General features: G+C 47.2%; 1 protein-coding gene across 1 annotated transcript in view; it reads left to right on the forward strand.

Annotated features, from left to right (window-relative positions):
* The first annotated feature begins 395 nt into the window (after nucleotides 1–395).
* Nucleotides 396–14,973, forward strand: part of SNX30 (sorting nexin family member 30) — a 48,329-nt gene continuing 33,751 nt past the window's right edge. The window contains exon 1 of the mRNA XM_035564539.2: nucleotides 396–732. Within this exon, the coding sequence (XP_035420432.1) occupies nucleotides 571–732 (162 nt within the window). The 5' untranslated portion in view covers nucleotides 396–570. The remainder of the gene's footprint in view (nucleotides 733–14,973) is intronic.

Genomic DNA, 14,973 nt, shown 5'->3' on the forward strand with positions numbered 1-14,973 from the left:
TTCTTTCCTTTCCTTTTCCTTTTTTCTTTTCTGTGCATTTTTCTAATTCTTTTCAGTGCCCTTTCATACTTGTTTTTTCCAGTTCGTTTTCCTAAAATTTTTCAGTACCCTTTCCTAGTTTTTTTTTTTTTCCCCCTCTCCCAGCTGCCCCCAGACCTCACAACCCCCCCCCCCCCCCCCCGCACCCCACCGCCCACCCCCCGCAGCGCGGAACGCCCCTGGGAGCGCGGCGCAAGCGCGCCCCCGGCACCCCCCGCGGACACACGCGAGTCCCTTCCCCTCCTTTCCCGTCCCGTCCCTTCCCCTCCCCAGCCCAGCCGAGCCGTGCCGGGGGCAGGTGGCGCGGGCGGCGGCCGCAGCCCGGGGGCGGGCGGCTCAGGGCCGCTCTCGCTCCGCCTCCTCCGCCGCCGCCTCCGCCTCGTCCGCCGCCGCCTGGCAGCGCGGTGGCGGCGGGCAGCCTCCGGCTGTGGCCCCGCAGAGCCGAGCGGAGCCGGGCCGAGCCGAGCCGAGCCGAGCCGCGCCGCGCCGGGCCGAGCCTCCTCCGGTCGCCGCCCGCCCGCCCCTGTCGCGATGTCGGGCGCGGCGCCCGGCGCCCCCAAGCCGCTGCCGTCCTCCGGGCCGAAGTCGCTGCGGGAGATGCCGCATCCCCTGGCCACGTCCAGCAGCGAGGAGATGGGGCCGGCGCTCAGCCCCAGCCCCGACCTGCTGCTGCCCCGCGGCATCGCCGACAAGGTACGGCCGCGGGGGGGCTGCTGCATGCGGGGGGGGGGGGATAGGGGAAGGGCCGCGGTTCCCCTCCTCGTCCCCTTCCGCGGCTGCACCCTTGTGTCCCCGCGGGGGAACGAGGCGCAGGGTGCTGCTGAGCCCCCCCCTTGCGAGCGCCCTGGGGTGCAAGGGGAAGGGTGAGGACTCTGCGTGATTATCTGTGATTTTGCTCCCCGGGGCTCGGCCCCTGCGTGGTTTCTCGCAGCAGTGATGGGGGAAGGATGCTGTTGCACGAGTGTCTGCGCCTCGCTTTCCCTCTGCTCCCCGAGCTGTGGCATAGTGTCTGCGGGGAAGCACCTTGCCCATGTGTGGGCCTCGGACGTGATAATCCCCGGGTGTGAAAGCATCACGGTGCTGCTGGCACACCAACTACTCTTCCGAGTGCTTAGTGTCTCCGTGGGCAGGCTTCCTGAAAAGCGCTCAGGTAGGGTTTCCTGGGAGCAAGCATTGCCCGGAGTAAGTTCGGGCTGAAACTTTCTGTGTAGGAGCACCTCTGGGCCCAGTGCAGCGTGCACGAGGTGTGCAGGGCTGACACAAGGCGCCTGCTGTGGCACGCAGCCACTGCTGGGACGAACAGACTTGCTGCCTTCTGGACACCTCGGGGCTGCCAGCAGTGCCCAGCCTGACATGCTCCCGGGCTTCAGAGGAATGGGCCGAGGTGGCCTCCATGTGTCGCCTTCAGCTGCCCCGTACCCGTGCGTGCAGATGCTGCTGCTTGTGCCCAGAGCTGTCTCCTCGAGCATTTGCCCGCTGCTGCTCTAGGCTTACCAGGCTTACCTCCCCTCTGGGAACGCGCTCCTTCATCCGAGATGCTTGCCCAAGAGTTGATGGCTCTCAAGAGGAGGCGAACTTGGAGCGGGGCAGATGCTGTAGGGTACTTCTCTCCGTGGAAAATAGGATTTGCTCGTGTAGCCCTGTTGCTGCCCGACCGACCTGCAGCAACTGGTTGGTGTTGGCAGCTGCCCTCCGGCTCTTGCGGCTGCCCAGGCTGCAGCCTCTGGCTGTGGTCAGCCAGCTTTCTCCTCGATAGGGAGGTTTCTTGCCTGGTTTTTACACCAGCAACATAGTGAAGTCTGTCTTCTAGCAGCTTTATGCAGTGCTGTCCTGTTTGGGGCGCTTGGCAGCATGGACGTGCTGTAAGGGGGAAAGCAAAAAGGGGCTGAGGTAAGGGATTTTTAGACTCGAGAGCAGTTCTGTGGTTGACCTGGAAGTGGCACTGGGGTAATGAGCCTTGCAGAATAAAGGATTTCCAGTAGGAAGAGAGCAGCATTCTTTTTTTGTTTTTTCTTTTCTTTCCTTTTTTTTTTTTTCCGTCTAGCTGAATTAGCAGAAAAAGCCAAACGTCTGATCCTTCTGATGGAAGCAGTCCAGCAGCTCTGCTGGGTGAAGGCTATCCCTTCCTCAACTTAATACCTGAAGCACTGGCAAGAAACAAACGGGTTGACTTCTTTCTCACTTTGTGAAAAACTTCAGTGAGCAAACAGGTGTTCCTAAACTTAAGGCAATAGCAAACTTCAGCTGTCGGAGTAGTCTGGAGAGTGAGTGTGATAAGTGGAGGTAAATAGAGCCTTTTAGGTGGTTAGTATCTCTCCTCATCTTGATCTCTGGTGGTGGGTCGCTGGTCCCTGGAGAGGCTAGCTCTCTAATCTGCTCACAGCGTGCAGATAGCTCTGGTCGATGGGTAACAGAGGGAGATTCATATTCACGTCTGACTCAGGTTTAAAGCTCTGCATCTGTTGTTTATTGATCCAAGAACAGGAGCTGTGCATGTCTGTTCTCCAGGCCTTTCCACGTGTCTCTTCTGGAGGGTCTGGTGGAGACTGGCACTGCAGGAGAAGTTTGGGTCGAAGCCTCTCGCGTCTAAGTGTCTCTGAGTCAGTAAACCTCTGTAAGCAATACGGTCCATAGCCATGGCTATATGAGGACACCCCTCTAGCAGGGGTGTCCTCTAGCAGAGGGACAGTGCAGTTGCTGACCCATCACCACGAACTGCAGGTTCTTGTTATCTGCTCTGAGCAACTACTTCCTAAATGCTGCTGCAAGATGAATGTACCTGCTGCACTGAGACTGGGATACTCTTGGAGGGGAAAGTGCAGGAACAGGGGAATTTCTCTGTCCTTAAAGCAGCGCTTCAGTTTCCACTGCCGCAGATTTGCAGACTGAAGTGGTTGAACCATTGCCATCGCTGCTTTGTGTTCTTTAAAGCACGGTTTTCTTGCCTTTTTGGAGCAGCTGAGTAAGGACGCTACCTTATCCTGAGTCAGAGGAACCTGGAGGACAGGAATGTTGCCTGCATGTGTCTTGCTGTGTTTTTTTTTTGTTGTTGTTATTATTATTATTAGTAAAATTTGGCAGTAATCTGCTGGCTTAGACCTTGCCTGACTTTGAAGTCTGACAAACCTTTGGTTTCTGTTTAAGATCAGGGGCAAATGGCATTAGAGCAGTTGTGGGAAAGGGAAGGAAAACCGTCTGCTGTTTTCTGTGGCTTCTCTGATTCAGAGGCCCTCTGAGTGGCAATAGATGATTTCTCAAGTACTTTGAGTCTTATCAAGAGGGCTACAGAATATTCAGTGTCTGAAATAATGTCTTCGTCCTGATGTGTAGGAGACAGCTGTTCTAAGAGCCAGGAAACCTTTATTTCTGAGCAGCATTTAACCTCTTAAATGAATGGACGTATCTGGCTACATGCTTAGGATTCACAGTGGTTCTGCAACAAACAAAACACGTAAATTGTAAGCTCTTATCTCTGAAGCATTTCTGTACTGCCCAGATCTTTCTAGCCATAGCATTCTGCTCCCTTCAAGTCTAATTGCATAAAACGTTGGTTGCCTTGATGTCTGACCACCACGAGCTTTTTCAGGCTTATTTTCAGGCTACCCTTGGTAGCCTTCAGCTGTAGCTGAAGCTGAGCCTGAGCAGTGCTGACCCCCTGGTATCAGCTGAGAGGGAAACATGCAGGAGGAAGCAATCCCTCAGGGTACGTGGCACTGTCCAGAGCAGAACTAAAGCAAGAACTCAGTTTTGCAGCTCTTACAGAGCTTTTGGAAGGCATGCGTGCAAGCTGATTGAGGTCTGCTTTTTGGAGCAGATCTTCTGCAGAAGGTGGTAATGCCAATGGGGAAGTGTCAGCGTGGATTTTTTTTTTTTTTGGGGGGGGAAAAAAAGGAAGTTTGTTTGTATGTGCCTACATCACTCTCTCTGGTTCACAGGTTTGTCTCTTTCGATAGTGAATTTGCCCTATCCTCTGACACTGAGGATAAAAGGCATTATTAAGAGCTTGCTGGGTTTGGAGCAGAGATGATATGTACGTGGTATGCTGCTGTGTGATTGTTGCAGCCCCACAGAAGTTTTGCAGATGTAACTGCCTGTTGCTAAACGTTGGAAGCGCCAGGCTGTGCAGAATTAGAAATAGTGTTCTGTATGGCTTACTTCTGCTATCCTCTAGCTGTTGTCTTTGTAGTCCTTCTAGCCTTGTGTCATAGAAGTAGCTTCCCAGCAGGGTGGTGGTGTCAGTTCTTCCTGTGGTCTGCACTGAGACTTGAAACTATTGCACAGGGTGCTAACTCCCAGTGCTGGGTTCTTGCCTGCCACCCCGAAAGCCCTAATGTTGCACCTGTGCTGGTGTCACAGTCCGTTTGGATCTCTCCAGTGTACAAGATAACATGCTCTGTACATTGAACTTTATTTTATGAGCTCATTAGAAGGGAAAACAAACAATAGCTCAGTCTTCTTCATACACACTAGTCTAATGTGAATTCACTAATCTGTCACTTAATTTATGAGGTTGCTCACTTATAAGTTCTCCGACTCGTGACTTTCAACTTTCATGCCTGTAAGCAAAATAGTTCCCTAGATGCCAGTGAGAGCACTTACCCTTCCTCCTCCGCCACGCTTCAGGCGTCCCCTGTTTCACAGCAGGAAGCATGAAAACCTCTGAGGTCCAGGCTCTGTTGGATCCACTTCAGAAATGTTTTGGGTGGGTTGGCATATAAATACCTCGCAGTTTGGAGGTTTGGTGTATACCATTTCCATGGGTTAGTGGATTCTGAAGAGACATCTGATAATCAGTGTGCAAGAATTATGACTGCAGGAGGCAGTGAGCTGCAGGTAATGGCCACGCAGTGACCTTTATCTCTTCATGCCCCTCCTGTCTTGCTTACCTGTTGCTCTTGCTTTGATCTAATGGTGCTGCTCCCAGCATATATCGGGACTTAATGTGAGCTGTGTGCTAGCTAAAAGCTGAGCAGGAGCTGAGTGAACAGCCGCACCTAGGGATCAGACTGGCTTGTCGTCTTTCGGACATCTCTGACCACCTGATACTGTCCTTTGTGGCCAGCTGCCTATAAGCTGTTTTGCTTTTCTTATTGGAAGATGTGCCTGACTTCTAGTTGGTTATATTAAGAGTAGACAGCTGAGCTGTGCTTCAAGGCTATTTTACAGGTAGTATGTATGCATCAAGCAGAGTGAATGTGAATTACCAGGTGTGCATGCACAGCTTGAAATTTGCTAATGCGTGGAGGTGGCTGTTAGAACTCCAACTGGGAACTTCACTGTACTAACTGAAAGCTTGCTTGCACTTGACCCTTTGCTCATCTGATTCACTCCAGTGAACCCATAGGCCTGTGTTAGTGCCTGATAGAGTATAAATACTTGGTGTGGCTGCTGGAGTGCTTTTTACTTAGCACTCATATTCTGGAGGGGCGCCTGGCGGCTCCCTAGCAGAAATACACTGAGAGTCTTGAGCTCTACTTCCAGCCTCCTTGGTTGCTAGTTTAATTATTGATCTTAACTTCATCCACCCACAAATGAAACCAGTTTGCAGAATAATCTGAAAGCTTAAAATAAATCTGCTTGGGCTTCTACAAACCTCTTCCTTCTCTGACTAAATGAGAGCTCTTAGATGAGCACCACATTTTGTTCTTAGAGTAGGCTGGAGGTAAATTCTCAGTCTTCGGAGAGACTGAGAATTACAAAAAGTTGGAACTGAAGTGGGTGAACTGATAAAGCAATGTCAGCGTGGATGAACCAAACTTGGTTCCAATCTACAGGACCGTGAGACTTGACAATCATACAGTAGCTGAGGTTGGATGGCACCTTTGGAGATCTTATAGTCCACCCCCCTGCTCAGAGCTGTGCTAGCTAAAGCAGGCTGCCTAGGACTCTGAAGTTGGCATTTGATTATCTTTTTTGAATATCTCTAAAGATAGAGACTCCAACATCTCTGGGATTTTTTTTTTTTTTTTTTACTTTAAGGGTGACTGTCTCTTAGAATGCTTTTTTTCTCCTGATGAAATACAGCAGAGTTCATTTAAATCTGTGCCCGCTGCTTCTTGGTCTGTTGAGAGGACTCTGTCGCCAACTTCTGAACGCCCTCCTGTCAGGTATTTATTCCTTGAGCATTCACTTCTCCAGGTGCACAGTCCCAGCTCTCTTTTCCTCTCCTCTTAAGACATGCTCCAACTCCTGATCTGTCGTCTTCTCCCATTGCTGGGTTTGTTCTGCTATGCCCATGCCTCTTGTACTGGGGAGCCCAGAAGAGGATAACACCCTCTGTTTACCACTGATGAGAGACATGGGAAAGGATCGTTTTCCTTCACCTGCTGGCAGCTGTCTGCCTGAAGCAGCCCAGCAGGCTGTTGGCTTGCTTTGCCATGAGGTATATTGTTGGCTTACGGTTAACTTTTCCACCAGGATTTGGTGTGTGTGTGTGTGTGTGTGTGTGTGTGGTGGAGGTTGTTGTGTTATTCTTCTGCCAAGCTGCTTTTTTGAGCCAGACAGACCCCAGCATGTACTGCTACATGGGGTTATTCGTGCCAGGTGCAGGACTTTGTACTTCCTCTTGCTGAATCCTTGTTGAATTTCACGATCTTCCTGCCAACCCGTTTCTCCAGCCTGTTGAAGTCCCTCTGAACTGCAATACAACCATCTGGCTGGCCAGGTGTTCCACCCAGTTCTGTATCATCAGCAAACTCACCGAGGGTGTGCCCATTCCCATCATTTAGGTCATTAATGGGAATGTTTAACAGTAGCCCTGTTACTGACTCCAGATGTACTCAGCTGCTGACTGCCCTCCATCACAGCAATTCGAGCTTAGCAGTTCAGCCAGTTGAGTCCACTTCACTGTACGTGTGCCTAGCTTGTGCCTCATCAGCTTTTCTGTGAGGATGTTATGGGAGGCGGTGGTGAAAACCCTCTTCAAGTTGAGATAAACAACATCAGTGCTGTCCACTTAACCAGCAAGCCAGTCATGTCCTTGTAGATAGTATTGGGTTGGTTAAACATGACCACACTTGAATAAATCCATGCTGACTTCTCATCACTCTGTCCTTTACGTGTTCCGAAATGGGTTCCAATCTAATTTGCTTGATTAACTTCCCTGGGTTTGAGGTGAGGCTGATGGGCCTGTAGATCCCTCAGTAAACCTTGGTGGAGAGATGAGTGACATTGGTTGCTGCTGTTGTCCCCCACACTTCCCATCTTCAGCAACCTCCCCTCATCATCATCATAAAGACAGGACAATCAAAACTGACATTAGCGACATCGCCCGGCTCCCTCAGTGCTCGTGGGGCCAGTCCACCGTGTCCAGTGGGTTTGTATCTGTCCTGTTTGCCGAAATGTTCCCTAACCTGATGGTCCTCAACTGTTGTTGTTTTCCTTTTTCCAAACTTTCTGACTGGCCTTGGAGGCCTTAGATTCCTGAAAGTCTTAACAGTAAAGGCTAAGGTGAAGAAGGCACTGAGGTCCTTGGCCTTTTCTGTGTCCTTTGTCATCAGGTTCTCTGCCCTATTCAACATCAGGACTGCATTTTCCTTATTCTTTGTTTTGCTGCTGATTATACCCACAGAAGCCTTTTATTGTTCTCATCCTCTGCCAGATTCAGCTCCGTCCCACTAATCCCATCCCTGCATGCTCAGACAGTGTCTCTATATTCCTTCTGGGTCATTAGTCCCTGCTGTTGCCTCTTTTGTGCTGCCTTTTTATATTAGAATTTAGTCTAGAGCTCCTTGTTTGTGTATACGCAGACCTCCAGCCACCTTTGCTTGATGTCCTGCTTACTGGGATGGACCAGTTTTGAGGCTGGAGAGGTGTTCTATGAAAATCAGCTAGCTCTCATGGATGCCTTGTCTCTTCCACACCATATTCATTCTTCCCGGCAGGTCCATGAAGAAGCCAAAGTCTCCCCCCTGGAAGTCTGAAGTTGTGATCCTGCTCTTTGCTTTGCTCCCACATCTCAGGGGCCTTAATTCCACCAGGTCATGTCTACTGTAGCTGAGGCAGCCATCTGCCTTCATGTGCCTGACCAGATCTTCATTTTTTTGTAAGAATAACTGTACTAAAGTTCAGTGAAGCATCTCCCCTTGACAGCTTATTAATCCCCTGCATATCAGGAAGTTCTCATTGATGCACTACAAAAACCCATTTAGACTGATGGCACTTCTGCTGTGTGTTCTCCAGTATGTATCAGCATGGTTCAAGTCACCCATGAGGACTAGGACCTCTGAATGTGAGGCTTCTACCAGTAAATTCCTGCAGGCTGGGAGGACAGAGGGAAGTTTTCTGCCAAGGACAGAAGGACTGCTAGTTTGGTTGAAGAGCCTTTCTCTTAATAGTGTTGGTTCCTGTAGTTGCTGTGGGTCACAAGTAACAGTGATTCAGAATTCACCTCAGCATGAAGCTCTTCTGCTGACTTTTGGGAAATTCTGTGGCTTTCTTCCCAAGTGAATGGAGAGGTTACGCTACATAATGGATGTGAATGTCCTGAACCACATTTCTTAAGCCATGGAGCTTTTAGATATAAGCAGTTATCTGCCACATCCTTGTCTTGTTCCTACAACTTGAGTTTTGGATGGCTGTTTGAAGGAACTGTTGTCTCTTCTGTTGCATGGTGTGTGTGCATGCGTGTCTGGCAGGTCATTTCTAGGCAGTAAAAGAACTGACTCAAACCTGGCATGGCTTCCAACTTGCTATCAGTGCTCTACCAATAGTCAAGCTGCTGGAGGAATCTAGTATCCTGTCTGTCTTAATGGTGGTGATTAGAACTGCTTTCTTTAACTGTTTTGGAGGTGTCCAGGGGGTTGGAACTGGGTGGTCTTTAAGGTCCCTTGCAACCCAAACCATTCTGTTATCTTACTGAAAGGACAGAGCTCCTGTCTCCTTACTGTAGCCATCCTGGGGTGTAATGGTGTGGAAGCACATTCATCAGAGCATGGCATAGTTGCTTACAGTTGCCTTCATTATAGAAGTAGGAATTTATTGGTAAGGGTGCTTTAGTGATACCTTACAGTATAGGTGCTCTAGTATTATAGTAAAACTGTATGTGGTGGTCTCTTTGTGATCCCCATCTTCTCAGTACAGCAAATTTCTGTGGAATTTGCAATTCCCTTCTCTTCTGACCAAGGCAAAGGGATAGCTAACACTTGGACAAACACTTGCATTAAAGTAACTGTCTTCGTAATATTACTTTTTAAAACTTGCCATCTGGTAAAAATGAGCATAGCTTCTACTGTACAACTGAACTACTACTTCGTGGGTCTTATTTTAACTTGAGGGAGGGAGGGAGGGAGGGAGGGATATACTTTGAGGTTTAATTCAGTGTTGCACAGCTTTCATAATCTTTTCAAAAGGATTGTTTTAATGGTGGTTTAATGAGACAGCACTGAAAACATATTAAAAATGTACATACAGGAACTCAGTTCTTAACTTCAGCTGGATTTTAGAAGGGTGAGTCTTGGCAATGGCTTTTTGTAAGCCATTGTGGAAAAAGTTATGCTTGGTGGTCGGAAAGAATCTTTTGGGCTGCTTCTGCTGAAACTTCTCGGGCCTAGTAGAGCTGCTGGATGCTCTCTGAGCTCCCTAATGGGGAGAAGGGGAGAGTCTAGTGCGTAGGATAAGCAGATTAAAAGGCTCTTTTTGTCTGCTATTTGGGCACATCCTTCTCTGTAGGTTCCTTAGGGGTTTGTGATAAATGTCAGGCAGCATTGTCCCTGTAACTAATGATCAGAGGGGTAGAGGATAAAGCCCAAGGCCTTCCTGTTGACATACTGATCTGGGAGACATTAGCTCCAGGATTAATCTGCAAGCTGTTGTCCTGGTGTCTTCTAGCATTGTGGGCTACTTCTGTGGTATCTCAAATAGATCATCTGGCTGTCACACTAGCCACTCTCTTCCTTATCTGAGATGAGAAGTTGGTCTCTGTAAAATAGGTCAGGAGACAAGACAGGAGCTCTTAAAGTGCAAGGAGATGCAGCTCAGTGTTGCTACGTGAAAATTTATTTATGATCTCAAGGACAGTTTAGATGTTGCAACTTGCAGGTGCTTTCTGTATGCAGAAGGCGAAGCACCAATTAAAAATGGTATTTGTTCATGTGTATTTCTGAATTAACTTTACTGAGACTTGTTCTCTGCAGACCGTGAGCAAGATCTTAAATGCTGAGCTGTCCTGACTCCTTAAGCTGTGGCTGCCTCAGCCTGCTGTGCAGTGCAGCTGAGGCCACAAGCTGTTGTGGCTGGGGAAAATCACTCTCATCACTAGGGTGAAAGTGGACAGAAAACTGTCTCTGCATTCCACCCCCAATGAAAAAAACAAAACAAACAAACAAAACAAAAAACACCACCACCACCACCACAACAACAAAAAAACAACACCAAAACCAACCAACCAAAACCCCATACTTTGCAGGTGGTGGCAGTTACAGCCTTGAGGTAAGAAACATAGTAAATTCTTGAAAAACAAATGCTGCATCTCTTTCTCTTACAGTGACTACGAGCAAGGTAACTCACGGCAGCTAGTTACTAGCAATACTGCAGTGACAAGGTGGGGATGGAAAACATGCAGTGAGTTGCAGCTGTTTAATGAGTTAGAATTCCCAGAGCTGGACCAGCCTACAGAACAACCTAACAGATTAATTTCTGGGATGTGTTTTATGGGAAAATAAAACTAGGGGGGTAGAAGGAGGTGTTGTCTTCTGTTATAGGTAAACTTATAATGCCCAATCTGTTGATTCTTAGCCAAATATTTCACAGAAATCATAAAGTATCTGTCTGAATACTTATCTTGGGGACATGAATTTGTGGGTCTAGTTGAAATTGTTCTGAAAATAAAGGCAATAATCCAACGTACATACAACCAGCACTGAAAGACTTCAGCCAACAGCTCTACTTAGAATGGTCATCAAAGCATAAATTGTTCTTGAGAACATCAGTGTCTTGTGACCACATCCAGAACTTCTGCACTGTTTCTTCAATGCTGCCATAAGCAGTGGATGACAAACTACTTTGGAAGGGAGAATAAGTCCTAAAGACAGACTTCTGCTTGACTCAGGTTTGTGTTTTTGTGTGTCTTAAGTTGAAGAGAACTACACTAGTGTATGGGAGCAAAGGCATCACAAATGTTTAATACTCGATTCTCCAGGAAAAAAAAAATGAAGTGTAAACAGCATCTGGCTTTACTTGCTTCTAAATGATGCCCTAAAATTGAGGAGTGTGGACCTTCCTGTGAGGAATAGAACCAGCGTGACTGTCTAGGAAAGAATGGTGGCAGTGGTTCGTAGTGTTGTGAATGATCAGATGGCTTATGGGCCTGGCTCTTTGTTCTTCTGTGCTCTAACCTCAAGCTGACCTTAAGCCTGAAAAAACAAGCTCTGCTAAACCACCTTAACACCGCGTGTCCGATGAAAGCTAGTAGCCTTTCAAATCCAAAATACTGACATGTGACAAAGCTTCTCCCTGTCACATTTACCAAGGAAGCTGTTACTACGCTGCCTCAAAGCTGTGTCCTCACGGGGAAGTGCTGCCTTACACTGCTTTAAAGGAACTGGCTGTATCCTTCTGAACAGCATCCTGGGATCAAAAAAACTACCTTAAAGTCTGTCTGCATAGTTGGTCTCGCTTCTCCAGTAACTTTGAATGATAGGATGTGTTTCTTGAAAAGAATATGCTGCAGTGCAGGTCTTGCTCAAGGGCAGAGAAGCCTCCTCCCCCTTGGAGCTGCATATGGTGTTAGCAACAGCTATTTTCTACAACTACAAGCTCAACGGTGAAAGCACTGACACATTTAGGAGTGGTAAATTACTACTATAGACAATACTCAAACCCATGCTTATCTGGGTAGAATTGGCACCTTTGCTGTAGCTTTTTAAATGCTAGTATAAGGCCAGCTGGAAGTGAAAGTCTTGGTGGCTGCCAATACAAAGCTGTGTTTTGGATTGTCACCAAGAAAATCCCTGGAAAGATTTTAATCAATACCACTTATTGCCAGTGATCAGCTGGGGCTCTTCAGGATTTGTATGCTGACTTTCATTTTGCCGACCACTATGCTCCTGGATCAGTATGCTGCACCTGAAGCCATGTGTGCTAGCTGTCTGTATGTGCCACGTGGCTGTCACAAGCCTAGGCCATATATATCAAAAGTGTTTCTGTAGACAAATTAGACTATAAATCTCATACCTTGTTTCTCTCTCCAGATTAGTTACTTCTCATAGTGTGAGGAAATACTGCATGGGTGATTTTCCTCACTTGCCTTCCTTGAAATGGAGAGTGAAGTAATTTTTTATTTTATTTTATTATATTTTTTCTTCTAGCAGATAAGCACTTTGTTTATTTCCCCCTTATGGAGCAAATGCTATTCTGCTGGAAAATATTTTGTTTATCAGCAAATGTGATAGAGGACTATCTCTTAAACTGCACCTGCATAAACTAACTCTGAGAGCTCCCCCAAGAACACACTCCTCCAGCTCTTCCAGAGCTTGAGATGAGAACATGAGGTGAATAGACGGTCTGACTTGCTCTCATGAAACCCTACTGATCCTGTGTGGGGGAATGCTAATAATGCAGCCCATTTAAAATGGTTAGCCCAAGAAGCCCACATCATAATGCAATACGGAAATGTATCCTTGCCTGTTTAAGCACAGTAGTGACCAGGATAGAATGCTTTTCAGCCTTTTATAATCTTCTCTTTCCTTCCTGTTTCTTCCTTCTTCTCCCCACCTCCTTCCTTCCCCCCAAAAAAATACCAAAAACAAACAAAAAAACCAACAACCCACACCTTTGCATCTGTTAGCATTTTAAAAATATTGCTGTTTGCTCTTGGGAGCATCTCAGCCATATCAGTGCTTTGGTATCACTGGTACCAGATGATGAAGTCTGACCCAGCTAAATCTGCTTCTCCTACTAGAGCACGAACAGGAAAAAGTGATGCAGGGTATGTCTGCAGAACTTTGACACAAAGCTGTTTGTCTCTAGGAGAGAGGAGTTTAGTTTAGACAAGCTTAACAAACTGTTCCATCCGTAATCAGATATAAATCTGCCTTCTTGGATTGGGGATGACTCCTAGTCACATGCTGGATTCAGAGGTTTCCCGCTTGTGGTCTGATCCCCGGCTGCTGCTCTGCTCTTTGAAGGGTCAGAGCTAAGGTTCCGAAAACAGACCTTTAAATAAAGCCCCGTGTTTGTTAGATGTGCTAATTAAAGGTGCTCCTTAGCATGTTAGAATGGGTGATGATCTTCCTGTGTGCACAGAAGCCTTCTGATAGTAATTCAAGTCTTGTAACAAGCAACATTCTCGAAGCAAACTCCTTGCAGATGGACGTGGAACCTAACACAGCTAGAGGACAGTAATTAAAGTCTTGATTCAAGCGGTCTGCATTTTCTAAATGTTTCTGCAAACATGTAGCTTCTGCCGTTTGTGGAGGTCTTTGTGCTCTGAGGACAGAATGGAGTAGGGTCCTCCTGCCTGTTCCCTTCTGCTGAGGACTGGAAGGACAAAATGATACAAGTCTGCTCTGCGAAAGGATGCAAATTCAAGCCTGCACAAACATTAAACTCTCTTGCTTTCCATCAGGTCACAAGCACTTTTCTGCTACTTTCTACAGCTTAAACATAACCGTGAGCTAATCTTGCTGGGTAGTTGCCAGACTGGCTTTTTTTGCTTGGAAAGCAAGATAAAGCTTTCCGTGAGGACTCTAGTGCTTTGTAAACAGATGTAGAAGCTAACCTTGGATCTGGGAATGTTTCTTTGAAGAGAACAGTTCATCCTGTGGATGTGTAAAAATATCTCTTCACATATTAAAATACCTTGCCGCAGTAAGGAAGCTGTAAGATGAGGCAAGCATCCAATAACTCCTCACTTTGCCTTCTGTTAAAAGGATAGGGGGAAGTGCATATCAGTTTAGTGAGAGTTAATTAGTCAAAAGTATGTCCTATCCCTTTCCATTTAGTGTCCACTCCAAATAACAACCTGTTTCAGCCACCAGGTGCTTGGTCCCAAAAGCGTTTTGGCCTTTGTGTACAAGTAGCACAGCTTATTACTAGTATTGAAGGATTTGTCTTAACTGCTGTAGAAACATCTGTGAGATTCTACTCAAGATCCTCATTTTTAAACTAACCCAAACTGCATTTAATTTTGTGTGATATTGCACAGTTCCCCTTTCAGAGTAGGAAAAGAGGCCACCCTCTTAAGAGCTTTGTGAGAAGATACAGGCATATGGCCAGACCATACGAACAGATGGTCTGGTTGGGAATTGACACCTTCCTATAACCCTCCATGCTGCATGCACCGGAAGGCTGGAAATAAGGCATATTGTTGCTGAGTCCCTGAAGACTTCTGTGACACGGTTAGGAGATGGGTTGTTGCTCTTGCTGAAAATACCATTTTCAGGAAGCCCTTCTATGCCCACAGTCTTGCTCTGGTTAGCTTAGCTGTGATAACATTGGGAAGACAAACCACAGAATAAAATAACCCATCCTATAAAACTTGTCTGTTAGCCTCAGGGCAGAGGTGGGAATCCCATGACCTGCAGGAGAAGGCTTGGAAAGTGCTCCTGTCAGTCATGTAGTGTCTCTGAAGTTTGCTCCAACGTTTCTAGGTCCAGTCAAATAGGCCAAAGTGCAGAGATAGTTTTCCAAGTGCAGTACTTTTGTAAGTAGGAATGTGCCCCGGTCTTAAGTGGTACCAGGTTGCATGCCGTGAAGATCAGCTGCTGCATCTGGAATTTTTGTGTTTTCTGCTATACTGAGGAGCCTGTTTTCAGGCAACTCGGACCTACAGAGCAGAAATGCTAGTTTGACTGATGAGCTACAGAACAAAGTCATCAGGGCTCGTGGCTTGGCAACGTGCTGTACTCTAACACCTATTTAAAATATCCCAAGAGCGAACTGGTATGGTCTCTATCTAGTCACATCTCAGAAGCAGCTTTCTGGTTTGATGGACAG

The sequence above is a fragment of the Cygnus atratus genome, chromosome Z (genome assembly GCF_013377495.2).
Source record: "Cygnus atratus isolate AKBS03 ecotype Queensland, Australia chromosome Z, CAtr_DNAZoo_HiC_assembly, whole genome shotgun sequence".
Lineage (NCBI taxonomy): Eukaryota > Metazoa > Chordata > Aves > Anseriformes > Anatidae > Cygnus > Cygnus atratus.